The sequence below is a fragment of the Rana temporaria genome, chromosome 5 (genome assembly GCF_905171775.1).
Source record: "Rana temporaria chromosome 5, aRanTem1.1, whole genome shotgun sequence".
Taxonomy (NCBI): Eukaryota; Metazoa; Chordata; class Amphibia; order Anura; family Ranidae; genus Rana; species Rana temporaria.
The window spans coordinates 302,069,875-302,087,906 of record NC_053493.1 but is presented as its reverse complement, the minus strand read 5'-3'; the positions used below and the strand labels follow the sequence as shown (position 1 = coordinate 302,087,906).

Genomic DNA, 18,032 nt, shown 5'->3' with positions numbered 1-18,032 from the left:
ATAAAATGTATGCCCCCCCCCCCCCACAGATAGAGCTTTTTTTTTATGGCATTTAATCACATCTTCACATTTTCTATATTTTGCAATATAAACGAAAAAAAGAAGCACAACACAAACAGTATTTTTTACCGTCTGCAATAAAACATATCCAACAAAAAAAATTGAAATCTAATTTCTTCATCAATTTGGGCCAATATATATTCCGCTACATATTTTTGGTAAAAAAAATAAAAATCCCAATAAGCATATATTGTCATTCAAAGTGTGACAGTGCTAAAAGCTGAAAATTGGCCTGGGCAGGAAGGGGGTGAAATTGCCCTGTATTGAAGTAGTTAATTGATTGTTTTGTTTTTTTTACCAAAAATCTATCCAAAGATTTCCATTAAGCTACATTAATAATTTAGCATGCAATGGAGCTTAGTTACGTAGCATGAGGCTGTATATTCTGCAATATTTACATTTTTGGTAAACTCATTCAATGAATCCAAGCTCTGCAAGCTGAGATAACATGCACTGCATTGATGCATTCACACAATGGCACAGTAACCATGAGGTAAAACAGATCAGAAATATGCCTTTATCCCATTGTGTTGCAAATCTATATACACTACAAACAGTACGATTGAATCGGTTCTAATATCGCTGTTTTACTAACCTGATAGCTTATTCTAAATAGGAAACCTTCATTTTGTTTGCAAGTATTAAAGACTAACTACCAGCAAGAATGAGTCCTTACATTTAAAGGGCACCTGTCATTTTAGATCCATCATGGCAGCGCCTGTAAACAGGGATCCACTAACCTTCTGCCGCCACGTCCCTTACCTAAAAGTGAATGGGACCATTGGTGAGTCAACAGCGGGTCAGAGGAGCCGCTGCAGGACAGAAATGACAGTTGCGCTTTAAAAATTATGATTTAAAGCGAGTTGATTTAACCACTTAAGGACCGAGCCTCTTTCTGAGATTTGTTGTTATAAAAATCTTTTTTTTTTTTGCTACAAGATTACTTAAAAACAATATATGTTTGGGAGTTCCAACAACCTAGAGAATAAAATGGCGGCTGTTGCAATACTTCGTTTTTTTTTAGAAAATATCTTATTTTTTAATTAAAAAATAAGATAACAGTAAATTCAGCCCTTTTCCTTTTTTATGTTGTGAAAGATGATGTTACGCCAAGGAAATTGATACCCAACATGTCACGCCTAAAGATTGCGACAAACATTTACCCTTAAAAATCTCCATCTGCGACGTTTAAAAAAAAATCCTACAGGTTGCATGTTTTGAGTTACAGAGAGGGTCTAGGGCTATTATTTATTGCTCTTGCTGCAACGATCGTGGCGATACCTCACATGTGTGGTTTGAACACAGTTTTCATATGCGGGAGCTACTCACGTATGCATTCGTTTCTCAAGACGATCTCTGCATCTGGAGAGAAATCTGCGAAGCGTGGTACTCTACTTGGAAGCCAGCAGGTCCACATCCAGAGCCCCCTACCTCTGACACAAATCCTAAAACACTCCTGGGTGTAGGAGCTTCTCCCTCAGGTCCAGGCAATGGCTGAGGTAGTATGCCTGCCAATTTTCCATGTCTGGAATTCGAATGGCAGAGAAGGCTGAAACATTGAGTTCTGACCAGGCTAGAATCATTTCCACCTCTCTCTCTCTGCAACAATACCTTTGGTTCCCCCATGGTGATGATACGGCCGCAGCACTGTCCAACTGATCCGGACACCCTGATCCTCGAGGGTCATCTGGATTGCAGGGAAAACCAAATTGCTCAGAGATCAAGAATCAGGTGATAGGATTCCTCTGTCGACCAAGTCTCCTGTACCAACAAGGTGACGGGGCCCCTTCCCAGCACTTTAGGCTTACATCAGGTGTGATGATCTTCTGAGATAGCAGGAGGAAACATTTTCAAAACTCAAGAGCTGGATTCCTGAGCCACCAGTGCAGAGGATAACCTGGTCTTCAGACAAATAGGGTTGCCTAGAGACTAGACTTATTTATCCCTAGGAGTACAGTTATGCTAGCAGTATAGTGTCACCATATAACTGGTGGCCCATGAAACTTTGATGCAGCGAGATCCAGGTAAAATCTCCAAGGTAACGCTTAGGATCAGCCTATCAGAGTAGATGTATAGTCCAGCTTAGCAGCATGTAAATGATATCCCGATTTAAAAAAATGTATTGATAAAAAAAATATATATATAAATATATGAAACAAAGAAAATTAAATGCCTAGTAAACAAGGAGAAACTTTTCTCAAAAGAGAATAGACATCCATTCTAGAACACTAGCAAAATGAAAAAAGATGCATGCTGGGAGTAGAATGGGCTATACCTGACTTAAACAAAACAGTTGCTTTAACTGCAAAGCTACTTTATGCATAAACCTCTTTTTACTTCATTTAAATTCTGCATGACCCATTATATTCAGTTTCATCCCCCTCCCCATGTGCTTCTTACCGATCTTCCAAAACTTTGATTGTGTCATGTAGTGCCTTCTGCTGCTCTCTGAGCTGCTGGTTTTTAGTGTAAAATTCTTCAAGTCTCTGGGCATCCCTGCACACACACAATCAATCTTGTCAGAAGCAATATATATATAAAATATATCATATATAAATACTACAAACATCAGAAGTCAATCCAATCTGTAGGGTAACAGAGAATGAAGTTGCCACGCAACATGCATTTACTAACAGAAATGTGTTTTAAACAAATGTTACTGCAGCACGTTTCTGGCTACTGGGTGTGTCTACCAATAATTTATACATCTATTCATATTTAAGAATGTTCACTGAAAAAAAATAAAAAATAAACACAACATGAGAAAGTTGAACATGACATGTTAAAATATCTGAAGGCTACATCATGTTAAATGACTGACGGCTTGGCTAGAAATTGCACTGGCAATCATGGTTTATGACCCAGTCTCTCAGAGATCATTAGATTCAATGGGAAAGCTTGGAAAAACATAAGGCATTCATTGTCACACTGGTTATCAGCTCTGAAATATTAAACCTCAGGTATTCAGTGAGGGTCACAGAGAACAGGAATGCCTATATACAGCTATTGTATCTACAATGGAGTGCTTGTCGAGAGACTCCAGCAAACAATAATTAAAGTATTTGTGTGGTATGCATTAAGTCACAACTGAAGCTCGCTGACAATATTCATCACCCACAGACACCAGGACTGAGCTGACAAAATATTTTCAGGCACTTTGAAGTACTGTGAGAATCTTTAGAACAGTTTGAATGAAGCCTTCATGTCGGCAATACATAGCAAACATTTTTTTTTTTTATATATTTTATTATTAGGGCTGTTATGAATTAAAATTTTCTTGTTCGATTAATCGTTTTTTTTTTAATCGATTAATCGACTAATTTCGATTAATTATAACGCACATAAAGATCAAACTACTTTTAGCTGATCTCCATGCATTGCAACTCTGCATTAGTCAGTGGTAAATGTGGTATACACACTATATACAAGTCAGTGGTAAATGTGGTATACACACTATATACAAATCACCCAACACTAGTTAGTTTCCACAATCCATGACTTATCTTCACAGTTCACACAAATACGTTTTAAATTCAAACTGTAGCACTGACGTAATTTTTCCTTTTAAACTTTAAGAAAAACATAGAAAGTTATTTTAACTTGAATTATAAAATGTATCTAGTATATTGACTGTCAGTCACTTTATAGTAGGCAAGAAGGCATCACTTTAGACAGTCACACAGACATACCAGAGTGTTTACATATTCTGGAAGCAGACATGATCGCATTTTATTGACAATATACCCTGAAGAACTGAACAGTCTTTCGCACGGAACAGATGTTGCAGATACACAAAGAATTGTCTGCACAAAACTGCTTAGGAGAGGAAAACGATGGTTATTTTTGCCCCCTTGCCCTGATGGAGCCTGATGCATCCTCCTGCTCCACAGATGCAAAGGTACCTCAATCCAATGGGTGCAGTTTGCTCGCATTTAGCAGGGTAAGTCTCACTGTCCAGTGACGTCAAGAATTTTGATCGATCAAAAAAATTTAAGATTAAATCAACGAATTAATCTTTAATTTCCCCAGCTCTATTTATTATACATAATATGCAAGAACCTCCCAGCATAAGCAGAACTGCTACAGAGACAAATCTAAAGACTAATATGCTTATTGTACCCAATTATCAGAACACCATTACATTTCTGAGATTTGTGAAAACATGCAAATTTAGAGAATAGTGGTTCGACTTGGAGGACAAATCTTCTGTTTATACCAGGGCTGTGAAACAATGGTACTCTAGCACATTTTATATGCCTACCTAGTCCTTCACATGTCAGATTGGAAAGAGTGAACAGAACCGAAAGGCATACAACTAAGCAAGCGTTTACTTCTTTGGTTCATGAAATCTGGGACATGTAAAAATAAAGCTGTGCCTAACTGCACACCGATTAACTTAAAGGGTTTTCCTTGATCACACAAACTAGGAGACTTTGTCCCCCATTATGAAAAAAACTCTTAAAAGTCCTACCCCTGACCTAGAGGGTGTATAAAATGTCTAAATGCAAATACAGAATGCTTAAGAAATAGGACCACGGTAATTTAAGGACACTAGTACATATTCGATCAAATGTTCATACAAAAAATGATTTCAATGAAAAGACAAATGTGGTTTTAAAATGTAATTTGCTTTTAACACTTGATTTTGAAATGAATGTATATTCCTGAATGAAAACCATACATTGTTAGTAGATTGTGCCAAGATTTTTTTTTTCCCCATCCAGCTCTTTTTTTTGTCATTGGTCGAAAAACAATGATTTGACCCCACTAACAAGTAAAAAATGAAACATACAAGCCCTAAGAGTCGGTTCACACTGGGGCGACTCGTCAGGCGACTCAGCCGCCTGACAAGTTGCGTCCCATTCTATTCAATAGAACCGTTCTAATAGGAGCGACGCAAGTCACTCCAACTTAGAAAAAGGTTCTTGTACGACTTCGGGGGCAACTTGGGGCGACTTGCATTGACTTCTATACAGAAGTCATTTTGCAAGTCGCCTCTGAAGTCGTCTTCAGGACGCCTTGCCGAGTCGCCCCCGAAGTCGTGCCGCCCCAGTGTGAACCGGCTCTGACACTTTTTGTTTACATTTTTTTTGCTAGAAAATTACTTTGAACCCTCAAACATTATAGAATTTTTAAAAGCAGAGGCCCTACAGATTAAAATGGTGGGTGTTGTAATTTTTATTTCATAAAGTATTTGTACAGCAATTAAAAAAAAAAAAAAAATTGTGGGGAAAAAACACTTTTTAATTTTAATGCACAAAAACACACTATAATTGCCCAAATGTTTGATAAAATATAAAAAGATGATGTTATGCTGAGTACATAGATACCAAACACGACATGCTTTAAAATTACGCACACCCGTGCAGCGGTGACAAACTACATACATTCTTAAAAACGTTTAAAAGCCTTTACAGGTTACCACTTTACAGAGAAGGTCTACTGCTATAATTACTGCCCTTGACCAGACGTTTGCTGTTACACCTCACATGCATGGTGCAATTGCTGTTTACATAAGGCACAAGAACGATGCTTGCATTCTCCTTTGCTTTTTTCTTTTTTTTTTACACTGACCCATTGATTTATTTATTTGTATCATTTTTATTGTCATCACATTGGATGTAAATATCCCCTATGATAGCAATAGGTAGTGACAGGTACTCTTTTTAAAAAAAACAAACAGGGGTCTATTAGACTCTAGATCTCTCCTCAGCCCTTAAAGCATCTAGCCACACCAAGATCGGTGTGATAAGATGCTTTCCTAATGGTGCTGGTTATATCTGGCGAAACCAAAGTAATGAAATGCTCCTAGCTTCCGGTTTCATAGGCCATATAGATGATTGGAGCCGTTCTGGTCTCAGATCAGGTCTATGGTCAGCTGGCGGAACTACCGGCTGCATTCTCAGGTTCCCCAGTGGGACAGGAGAGCCTGAGAAAACCATGGAAGATAGCGGGAGGGGAATAATGTTCCCTCCCACTGCTTGTAAAAGCAGACTAGCGGCTAATTAGCCACTGGGATTGCTTTTACATGAAAGCAAACCGCTGGCTGGAAAAAAACAATACCAAGATGATACCTAAACCTGCAGGCATCATTCCAGTTTTACCACTCAAAGTCCAGCAACATACCAGTGCATCACTGGTCCTTATTGGGCATATATTGTAATGTTCTTTTTTTTTCCCCAGGCAGCCTGTGGGCTGAACGAAAAAAGAGAACCTAACAGATTTCTCCATTCACATAGATCGGTGGTATGCCCAACATTAGAATACCACCATGCATCCACCACTTCCAATGATGGGCAAACATTAAATATAAAAATATATGCCGAAGCATAGGGGCGATCTGCCCCAGTGTCCACCCCTGCCCCTATGCTTCGTCATATATGCCCTTTTTTTTTTTTTTATAACTGGTGGTGATGAAATCCCCTCCTACAGCACAGGCATATGGGCGCTGCAGAAGTGGGGGGCTGCCAATCAGGATTTGCAAATGTAACAGGCAACAGGAAGGGCACTGTGGGCTCTATAGGTCTGGGTTCGAACTCTACAGGGCACAATTTGTGCTAGCCACCACACCAGCTTCAACTGTACTTTGGGGACGTTACCAAGTGATATTGCAGTGCTGGTTTGTCTACTACCAGGATGTACTTGGCTGGTGTTTGTCAGTTCACCAGAAGGTTGAGCTGCACTGGTACTGGCTCTCTGCTGCATATGAGAACCATGCGGATGCAACAGAAGAACAGGGTCGGGTACACCTGACCTTACTTCGTCGTCAGAGCCATCTGTCAGGGTGCCACTGCTCTCTATAGATTCGTATAGTGTGCCTGAATCAGATTGCGATTCTGATAGTGAGGCTTCCCCTGCGCTCTCATCTGTCATGTTCAGTATCCTGTAGGCCTTTTCGCTAGTGTACCTTTTGTTTGACATTTTGGCCACTAAATTTACAGGTACAGCTAGTGTGACTCACAGGTAAAAATGCACCCGGTTGTCAGAGACTGCTTGAATCGCTACAAAAAAACGAATACTTAGTGCTAGCAGGGATCAGGTGTGACTCTGCCAATGCTGCAGTTTTGTGTAAAGTGACAGTGATCTATTTATCCTGCACTTTGGGTGGGGTTGGGTGAGTGGAGGGGCTAAAGGCAGGTGCTGGCAGGTGTCTAGGCTGATCCTGCCAACTTGGTGTTTTTTGGGAACACTGGGGACGCTAGTATAGATCTGATCAAAGATATTGATCCGTTCAGATTCTATACAAACAAGGGAGATGTATAGCGTGTGTGTTAGCACTATTGGCAATCAAAGGGTTAAAATCTGACGCCGTCTGGGACTGACGCTGCCTCCAACTGCTGCTAGCACCTAACTGATGTCACCCGTGTAACTAATACAGTGATCAGAAAAGAGATCTGTACAATATACTAATGATCAAGGGGTTAAACCTGTATTAGAGAGTATATGGCGGGTACCCTGACGCTATGCAAGTCTAACAATGATGCAAACTAGCATCACATGTGACACCTATACAATACAATACAATACAATACAGCGATCAGAAAACATATCTGTTTACTATACAAGTAACACTGTAACAGGGGGTAAGAGGGTTAAATGGGGGGTGATCAAGGGGTTAAACCTTTATTGGGAAATATATGGGGGTACCCTAAACCTACCACTGTCACTAACGCGGTTTAGTGTCACAAGTGATACCAATACAGTGATGAGTGAAAAATTTGAAAACTGCACTTGGTGACACTGTGACAGGGAGTGAAAGGGTTAACTGGGGGCCGATCAGGGGGTTAAAAATGTGCCTACATGTGTTGGTGTACTCACAGTAGATGTCTTCTCCTTGCTTGCTGGAACCGAAAAGGGCTCCACAAGGGGAGATTACATCACTTCCTCTACCCGTGTTTACATTACATAGGCAGAGGACAGTCTGTCATACGCTAGAACTGATCAGCAGGTCCAGGCTAGAAATCACTGGCCTGGACATGTAGAGTGATCGGTTCCGAAACAAATCAGATCACCACAGGTGCGCACAACGTACCTGTACGTTGTTTCGCGCAGCCGAGCCGCCATGCCGCAGTAGATGTACAGTGGGCGGTTCGGAACTGGTTAAAGTGGAGTTCCACCCATTTTTTTATGTTTGTCTGTGCTGCATGCTCTAATCTCATAGTGTTCAGAATGGACAATTTTTATTTAATTTGTTGCTTGTAAATACCTTTATTTTGTAGTCCTTCATTACTTCCTCCTCCTTATTTGCCTAGGCTATTTGCAAGGGTTTCTGGGATAGGCATTCATGTTTCCCAGTAGTCCTTGCAAACCTGACTGAAACCTATTACATTGCTTGTGCACTGAGCATGTGCGAGATATGCAAAGCTGAAATCCAGGAAGTCATACAGTCTGGCTTCATGATGCCCACACTTAAGATGGCCACGGTCTATTTCTAGATTATAAACTATCTAAATGCTGTAACAACCTAACAAAACGGACCTTAGTTTACAGACTAACTTTACTAGAATACATTAAGCTTGTGTATTACAGGGGTATTTATATTTAAAAAGTGAAATTGTGGGTGGAACTCCCCTTTAAAGTCAAAATCCAAAGAAAAATAAATAAATCTCCTATGCAAAGAGGCTTTGCCCATTTTGCAAAGATAAATTGCTTGTTTATGTCTAGCAGAACAATAAAAGGACAACTAAATCTGGCATAGATGGGTCTATTTTAAAGAAGAAGAAGAAAGAAAAAAAAAACACATTGACAGATTCCTTCATCCACACAAGCGAGGTGGATGAAAGGATCCCCCACACTGAGACATTTTATTCTGACAGAGTCTCTCTCCATCTCGCCACCCAGCCACTGTTCGACAACAGTTTTTCAACATTCCTGACAGATGCCGAACAGGAATGTTTTACCTGTCTGATCCTCCGCTCCTTCCCACAGCACCTGCACAGTCCACTGACCTAGGGTCCCCATGTCATCAAGACCACAGCAGGGTCCATAGCCCTGCAATGAATGTGATGATGCTGAGGACAGTCCACCGCCAGATCGTGGAGGAGTGGAAGATCAGATAAGTAAAACCATTTCTCCTCTCCCCTAGACAAAATAAGCTTTTAACCCACTGCAATTAATATATTTTTTCTGTCTGACTTTAGGCTTTAGTTCTAATGATCAAGCTATAACAAGTTGCATGTATACTTACAAACATCTCTGTGTCTTCAGTTTGTTGATTTTCACTAGAAGTTCTATAAAAAAAAAAAAAGGGAGAATATTACAAGCAGTAGTAAACAATCCCATGTTGGTTGTAGTTAAAGGCTATGTAGGTTCACACTGTGCAATATCATTTTGATCTGACTTTCAGTGCGATTATGGAGTGGTACTTGGATGCAACCTTGATAAGGTTTGTATATTCTATAGGGCTAAAGTCGCATTAGAATCACACCAAAGGAATACAGGAACATTTTCCATAATCTCTTCATGTTGCGTCGCATTGATGTAAACGAATATCAATCAAAAAAAAAAATCTACCTTCCCTTATCATGCGATTCTGTGCAACAATAGTTGCATCTGAAATCGCACTAACGTGAACCAGGCCTAAATTTGGTGGTTATATGCCCAACTAACATAGCTCTATTAGAGGTCATCTTGCAAGTTGTGGCAGCACTTTGTCAATGTTTTTTTATTTCCTTGCGATGAGATATATTTTAACAAGTGACAACGTTACAGCAAACCTGACAGGATTTCCAACCCTTCTTTACTCTATACAAAAGGTAAAAAATACTGAAACAACCTGTTTTGCAAACAGTCAGTTCATGCCTACATTTCCACATCATTATTTACAACACAAAACATGTACTAAACAAGAACTGTAGTTATAACAGTGAAATTGCATATAACTACCTGTCTTGTTTTTTTAAACCTACAGTGCCCTGAAAAAGTATTCATACCTCTTGACATATTCCAAATTTTGTCATGTTACAACCAAAAATTTTAATGTATTTTATTTTGGATTTCATGTGATAGACCAATACAAAAGTGGCACATAATTGTGAAGTGGAAGGAAAATGATAAATAGGTTTTTCAAAATTGTTTACAAAAAAAAATATCTGAAAAATATGGCATGCATTTGTATTCAGCCCTCTTTACTTTGATACCCCTAATTAAAATCTAGTGGAACCCAATTGCCTTCAGAAGTCACCAAATTTGTAAATAGAGTCCACCTGTGTGTAATTTAATCTCAGTATAAATACAGCTGTTCTGTGAAGCCCTCAGGGGTTTGTTAAGAGAATCTTAGTGAACAAACTGCTTTAAGAAGGCCAAGGAACACACCAGACAGGTCAGGTTGTGGAGAAGTTTAAAGCAGGGTTAGGTTATAAAATAATATCCTAAGCTTTGAACATCTCACGGAACACTGTTCTATCCATCATCCGAAAATGGAAAGAGTATGAACTAAATTCAAGTCCCATGGAGGTAGCGGAGGACGCACAGGAGGGGCCCCTGCACAAACGTACGCACCAAAGAGTGCGATGCCAAGGGTCGCTGAAAGTAGACAGCTAGAGCTGAGATCTGACTTCACCGTACTCAAGGCTAGAGCCTGATCCACTCCCAGCTGTAAAAACAGCAAAATTCGTGACACCACATATGTACGAGGGTGCCACTTCATCTCTTCACACAGAGATGTAGGCCCTCCATGGACGATGGTAAATCTTTCGTGACGTGGACTTCTGTGCCCGTAGTATGGTAGAAATCACCGGGCCCGACAGGCCTCGGTCCTTCAACACCTGGCTCTCAACAGCCACGCCGTCAAAGCCAGCGACTGTAAAGCAGGGTGAAAGATAGGACCTTGTGTCAGCAGGTCTTCTCTCAGGGGTAGACGTCAAGGAACGTCTGCCACCAGCCGCACCAGGTCCGCGTACCAGGGACGGCGCGGCCAATCCGGGGCGATCAGGATTGTTGGTATCCCCTCGGCTTCCACCCTGCGTAGCAGGCGAGGAAGAAGCCGCAGGGGAGGGAAGGCGTATATCAGGCAGTAGTGACCCCAAGGCGCTACCATCGCGTCTGACGCGTCCGCCCACGGATCCCTTGATCTGGTCACAAATCGTGACACCTTCCGATTGAGACGGGACGCTAGAAGGTCCACGTCTGGAGTGCCCCATTTCTGGCACAGAGTCTGAAACACCTCTGGGTGTAGCAACCATTCCCCTTGGTCCAGCTTTTGGCGACTTATATAGTCGGCTTGCCAATTCAGCACCCCCGGAATGTACACTGCCGACAGAGCTGAAACGTAGCTTTCGGCCCACCGGAGGATGTGCGCGACTTCCGTCGCTGCAGCCGAGCTTCGTGTGCCCCCCTGATGATTGACGTATGCCACGGCCGTGGCGTTGTCAGACTGTATTCTGACCGGTCGACCTTGTAGGCCCAGAGACCACTTGGAGAGACACAGCTTGATCGCTCGGAGCTCCAGTACATTGATCGGAAGACGGGACTCCTCCTGAGTCCAACGCCCCTGGGCTGACTGGACACCCCAGACGCCCCCCAGCCGGAGAGGCTGGCATCCGTTGTGATCACTGTCCAGTGACACGGCAGAAACTATTTCCCGGTCCGGAGCACCGGAGACGTCAGCTACCACACTAGGGAGGACTTGGTCAGTCGACTCACCCGAATCTGGTAATCCAGAGACGAAGGAAGTTTGTTCCATCGTGACAGAATCTCCTTCTGTAACACTCGAGTGTGGAATTGGGCATACGGGACTGCCTCGAAAGAGGCCACCATCAGACCCAGTACTCTCATGCAAAAGCGAAGCGACGCCCATTTCTGGGTCACCAACTGCTGCACCGCAGAGTCTGCAGCTTCTCTGCTGGGAGGAAAACTTTTGCCTCCGAAGAATCCAGGACCAACCCCAGATACTCCAGCCGCTGAGACGGTACTAGTACTGACTTCTGTATATTCAGTAGCCAACCAAATTCCCGGAGGGTCTGACAGGTGATAGACACTTCCTCTTCTAACTCTGAGCTTGAGGAAGCTCTTAGGTCGTCCAGGTATCCCACGATAGCGATCCCGCGCTGCCGCCGCAGGGCCAGAATCGGGGCGAGCACCTTGGTAAAAACCTGAGGTGCCGAGGCCAGGCTGAACGGGAGGGCCACAAATTGAAAGTGGTCCTCTCCGATCGCAAAACGCAGAAATCTCTGGTGTATTGCACATATGGGGATGTGCAGGTACGCGTCCTTGATGTCCAGGGACGCTAGGAAATCCCCCTGATGGAGCGCTGCTATTACTGAGCGTATCTACTCCATCCTGAACTTTTGTACTTTGACAAAGCAATTGAGGGCCTTGAGGTCCAGGACTGGATGGACCCCGTCCTTTTTGGGGATTACAAACAGATTGGAGTAAAACCCCTGAAAGCGTTCCTGTGAGGGAACCGGCACAATCACTCCTCTGACCAGCAGATCCTGGACAGCCCCTGACAGATCCTTCAGGTGACCCGGAGGAAGCAGGGAAAAAATCTGTTTGGCGGACGAGAGAAATTATATCTTGTACCCTGAGGAAACTACTTTGCAAACCCAACGGTCGAAAAGAAGAGACCTCCACCGAGCCGCGAATTTGCGAAGCCGGCCCCCCACCTGCGGTGTGGGCGGGGGCAAACCTTCAGGCAGAGGCAGGCTTGTCCGCAGGCTTGCAGTACCAGGTGCGCTTTTGTCCTTCAGTGGACGTCTTAGCACCCTGAAAACGTTTTCCTGTCGCACTTGGCGAGCGAAAAGACCGCTTGGGGGTAGTAAATGAGGGCCCTTGCCTACGGCGAGACTCCTTTCACTTTCCCAGACTGCGGGAGCAGAGTGCTCTTACCGCCTGTGGCATCCTTTATGATGTGATCCAGGGAAGCCCCAAAAAGCCGTTCACCCTTAAAGGGTAAGTCCACCAGGGACTTCTTAGAGGACTGGTCCGCAGACCAACACTTCAGCCACACAAGGCGGCGTAATACCATAGCCTAGGCGGAGGCCCTGGAAAGCAAGGGAAGCGTTTCCAGGGCTGACTCACAAACAAATTTTAGACCTTGGACCAACTGGTCGGCCAGGTCAACGCAGGTCTCAGAAGCCTTCTGCGCCTCCAGCTCCTGCACCATGGACTTAGACTGTTCGGTGAGAGTCTGTGACACCAGAGCCCAGGCCAAAACCGGTCTCACTGCCGACCCAACCACTGTGAATAACGAGCGGGTCACAGCCTCAGCTCTCCTGTCTGCGGGGTCCTTAAATGCGGGACACAGGGGGGTCCACTAATGGAGGAGATACCATTTTGGGGAGGATTTCCAAAAAAAGTGGGTAACGAACCGCAAAGTACTTTGGTACAGTAAAAGCTTTCTGCAGCCGTTCCCATTCCTTGTATAACAAGTCGTCCAGATACAGAACACAAGGAAACACTTTTGCGGTGCGGGGTGGCTTGCGGAACCCAAAAGGGACCGGCATGTCTGATGCCTCCGCCAAATCCTCAAGTTTTAGACTATCCCGCACCGCAGTGATAAGAGCTTCAACAAATTCCTTATCCTGCTTTGACCCTGAAGCAGAATCATCCTCACTGTCCCCGTGGGTTAAGTCTGCATCCTCTGACATGACAGAACTGTGGTCAAAAGCAGAAGCAGTAACTGATTCTGCATCAGAGACATCCCCAGAAGCAGGCTCAGGGAGGGGGTGCTTTTTACCCCCCTTCTGGCCACTAGCCGCTTCCATCCTGGCAACAAATGCTTCCAGGACTGCCGTCACAGCATCCAACGAGGCCACAGGAGCAGGGGCACTAAGGGTTAAGTCTGGCATGAGTGGGGAAGAAGCCTCACATGAGGGCCCTGGTGGTTCAGCCTCCATGCTGTCCACCCTCCTGGCTAAAACAGAGAGCAGGGACCCCCGGGGACTCACCACCCAGGACAGGCTGTGCCGCTGAGCAGAGAAGAGTGCTGTCTGTGCTGTGTCTTTCCCCTCAGAGAGAAGCCGCAGTGTGCGCGCCGTTATTTCAGGCACTAGAGGCCAAAGAATTTCTAAAATGGCCGCCGACATGCAAAAAACAGCATGCGGGCTACAGGAAAATGGCCGCCAATGTATAGAGCCGCGGCTCCGGCAAAATGGCGGCCGTACACGTGCATTACACAGTGAAACACAAAAAAAAAAATCCCCAAAATCTACAGAGCACAGGACTCCAGAAAAAGGCCAAGCTCTCCTGACGCTAGGCAGATGAAAACATGCGCTTTTATGTGGATAAATGGCTTGGGTGGGTGGAAAAATTGCAAAAATGGTCTGGCCACCTGAGTGTAGAGTAAGAGTAAGTAAGTGGAGCACAGGGACTGGCAGCGAAAGGGTTAAATAATACAGTAGCGTAATTTCTTCCTCCCCATTCTCTGATTGGACAATGAAGGAACAGCAGCAGAATGATAAAGTCCTCTGCCATTCACTCTGCATGCGGCTGTATAGGGGATTGCAGGAGTCCGATACCAAGTCAAATGTACAATACTTATACCAGCAACATTTAAAGCGTTTGTTAACCTACATTTTTTTACTCTGCCAGCCCCTCTCTTTTATAACCCACAGTGCAAGTCTGTGTTGCCAACAAAGTTTCCATATACCTTTTTTGCAGGTCTCTCTGGGCCGGTCACGTGACTCCCGGACACTCTTCTACTACAATCCAGGGCTTTAGCGGGAGGAGCCGAGGTCTCCCACTGATGTCAGCTGGGAAGTCACGTGACCGATGTGCTAAGATCTGCAAAAATTGTATTTAGAAGCACCGTTTTCCACACACACCAAGTGTTATGTCTGGATACAAGAGAGGGGCTTGCATAACAGTTTTTAAAGTTTAAATGTATACTAATACTAAGCAGGAGAGGGGAGGAGCGGCTCTCACACACATACAGAACTGACAGGGAGGGGGAGAGAGAGGACACAGGAGACAGAGCTGCGGATGATGGAGGCACGTAAACAGACCACTGTGTCAGGGCTCAGCAGCCATGATAAACCATGGTCAGTTTACAGAGGGGAGGGCATAGCCAGGCAGGATCAACCAGGTATTTCAGGTCTTACAGGGGGTCAAATAATACAGCACAAGCACTTTATTTATGAATTATTGCATAGCTGCAGTAAGTTGCCCTGTATATCTGTCTTCGGTTCAACACTAAAAGGGAACCAGGACAAACTGCTCATCCAAAAAGTAGTAAGGAAACCAATGCCAACACATTTCTGTCAGCCTGCCCTTTCCATATACCTGCACTTTAGTTTCAGCATTAAATGGATCTGTGCACATGACTGTACGAGGTACAATAAACCCTGTTTAGTTGTAACATTAACTTTCTTAATAAAACAATAAGATGCTAGTTTTCTGCCTGTAACCAAAATATAAACAAAGCCTGACACATGGAGGCATAAAAATCATTTCATAAACTACTCAACAATAAAGGCAAAAAAAAATGTTTCCCCCAATTATGTTTTTTACCTTGAAGCTCCTTGTCATGACATTCCTTTAGCTTTGTCCACAGGTCTTTAAATAAGTCACCAGCAGGGAGACTGTCAGTAGAGCTGGGACTGCTGCAGCTGCCTCCAGATACATTCATCGTAAAAAGACTTGCTCCAATCACTTTTGGTTACACTGTTCAAGCCATATAGCCATTATTGAGTATCCTTTTTCTTATGTACCTCCTCCTACCTGGAATTGAATAATAAAACAATATCAAAGATGAAAAGGAAGTGAAACATGCAGGAACAATCATTTTTATTTCGGTTTTGAAGGTCAAGTGACAGATTTGCCTCTCCCTTTGTTTCAGTGAGCCCGGTAAGTGGGATTAAGCTGCAGGCTGGATGAGCCTATAGATCACAGCCAACAAAAAAAACAGGAAGTGAAAGTCACTGACGGGATCAATAACTGCAATTATGGGATAAATATCTAAACTCATGTAATGTTTTTAGATTATATAATTCACACTGTGCGTTTACCTCCGTTTTAGTGCATTCTAGCTGTATAGGGAAAATAGAGTACTGTGTGTGTAGGAGCAGATTAGATACATACTAAACACAAGTACATTCAGGGGCTGTTCACACTAGGTACTTTGACGTCTGTGTGGCACAGCTTTGCCCAGTGCAGACCAGTGTTAATTTTGTCGGCGAACTTAACATTATTTTAGTCGACTAAAACAATTCAGATGACTAAAATACTACTAAAACGGCATTTTAGTCAAAATACTATGACTAAAACCAAATTTAAATTTGATAATCAAAATCAACACTGCTCTGTAGACCTTTTCTAATTCGACATTTGTGTTCTATAAACTATTAATAAATAAAACTTTTTTTTTTTTTTTTTGCCATGTTCATTAATATTTTACACATTAAGGCTGCATACGATGCACACAGAAGCGAACAAAAAAAATCTATAAAAAAACGCCAGTAGCTTTGCAGGGAGCCTTTTTAAAGTTTTTTTGTGTTTTTGCAATAGCGTTGTAGAGTTTTTTAGCTTTTTTTTTTTTAATCCATTGAAAATGGATTAAAAACAAACGCGAAAAAACGCTGGTGCCAGCGTTTAGCGTTTTTTTTTTCCACCGAAAAACGTCACTTTGAACGCAAATTTCGGGTGTTCAGAAAAAAGCCAATAAACTCCAAAGCTCATTAACACTAAAAAACGCCCATAGGCTAACAGAGTTCACTTTATGGGCTTTAAAAAAAAAAAAAAAAAATGCCAATAAACTGCAGTTTATCAGCTTCTGTGTGCATGGAGCCTACATATTTCACATTGAAAAAGGTGCAAAATTATTATTTTTTATTTGTAAACAAATTTTCCAAAAAAAAAAAAAGGAAGAAACAGTATTGACGCATCTATAATTTTTACTCTATTATATAAAGAGTTCGGCAAATCTAGAGAAATGCTTAAAGCGGTGGTTCACCCTCCATGACAAAATTTTACCATAAAATGAGGCATAGTAGCGCGAGCTACAGTATGCCTGTCTTTATTTTTTTAGCCCCGTACTCACTGTGCAATTGTAGAGACAAGATTCCGACTCCCCGCGGGGAATGGGCGTTCCTATGGAGAGGGAAGGTGATTGATGGCCGGCTCTGGCACGTCACGCTCCCCGAAGACAGCCGGAACAGGTCTCGGCTCTTCACGGCGCTATACGGCACCGGCGCACAGACTATGCGCAGGCGCCAAGTCCTATTTCGGCTATTTCCGGAGAAGCGTGACGTGCCAGAGCCGGCCGTCAATCACCTTCCCTCTCCATAGGAACGCCCATTCCCCGAGGGGAGTCGGAATCTTGTCTCTACGATTGCACAGTGAGTACGGGGCTAAAAAAATAAAGACAGGCATACTGTAGCTCGCGCTACTATGCCTCATTTTATGCTAGAGGAAAAATGTTTTTTTTTTTTATTAATAGGGTGAACCCCCGCTTTAAATAATGCAGTACAATTTAACTAAACCCATTAGATTTTAGTCCACTAAAATGTACTGGAGATTTTAGTAGACTAAAACAAAAACTATTCAGATGACTAAAATACAACTAAAACTAAAATAGCTAAAACGACTAAAAACTAAAAGTCAAAAGACTGACTAAAACAAAACTGAAAATTTTACGTCAAAGTTAACACTGGAGCAGACCCAACGCAAGACAAGGCAAAAAGACTTACTCCCTATAACACCAGTTTACACCACCACGCTGCAGTGCAAGCATGAGCTCAGGTGTGTTCGCAATCGCCAGGAAGTCGGCACTGCGGATCCGCGGCTGCAGAGATTGGGAAATGTCTCACTGCCTGTGATTAGCACTGTGCAGTTCCTGGCTTGCTCTGTACATGCGGTTGCGAACACACCTGAGCTCATCCTCACTGCAGTGGATGGAGTGCACCAAAAAGTGAAACATGAAGTTGTCTTTTACCAACACAGCATGATTGTGATGCAATCCACCACATCATGGCAATTAAAGTGGTTCTAAAAGCAAAAGTTTTAACCTTAAAGTGGACCTTTACCCAAAAGAG

At 43.0% G+C, this 18,032-nt stretch overlaps 1 protein-coding gene across 4 annotated transcripts in view; it reads right to left on the bottom strand.

The window, feature by feature from the left end:
* Window positions 1-18,032, bottom strand: part of RBBP8 (RB binding protein 8, endonuclease) — a 110,008-nt gene that overhangs the window by 69,526 nt on the left and 22,450 nt on the right. For all 4 annotated transcript variants that reach the window (XM_040354063.1, XM_040354065.1, XM_040354061.1 and 1 more), the window contains exons 2-4: window positions 15,511-15,720; window positions 9,248-9,290; window positions 2,461-2,556 (exon numbers count right to left, since the gene is read on the bottom strand). In XM_040354063.1, coding sequence (XP_040209997.1) covers window positions 2,461-2,556; window positions 9,248-9,290; window positions 15,511-15,628 — 257 coding nt within the window. In that variant the 5' untranslated portion in view covers window positions 15,629-15,720. The remainder of the gene's footprint in view (window positions 1-2,460; window positions 2,557-9,247; window positions 9,291-15,510; window positions 15,721-18,032) is intronic.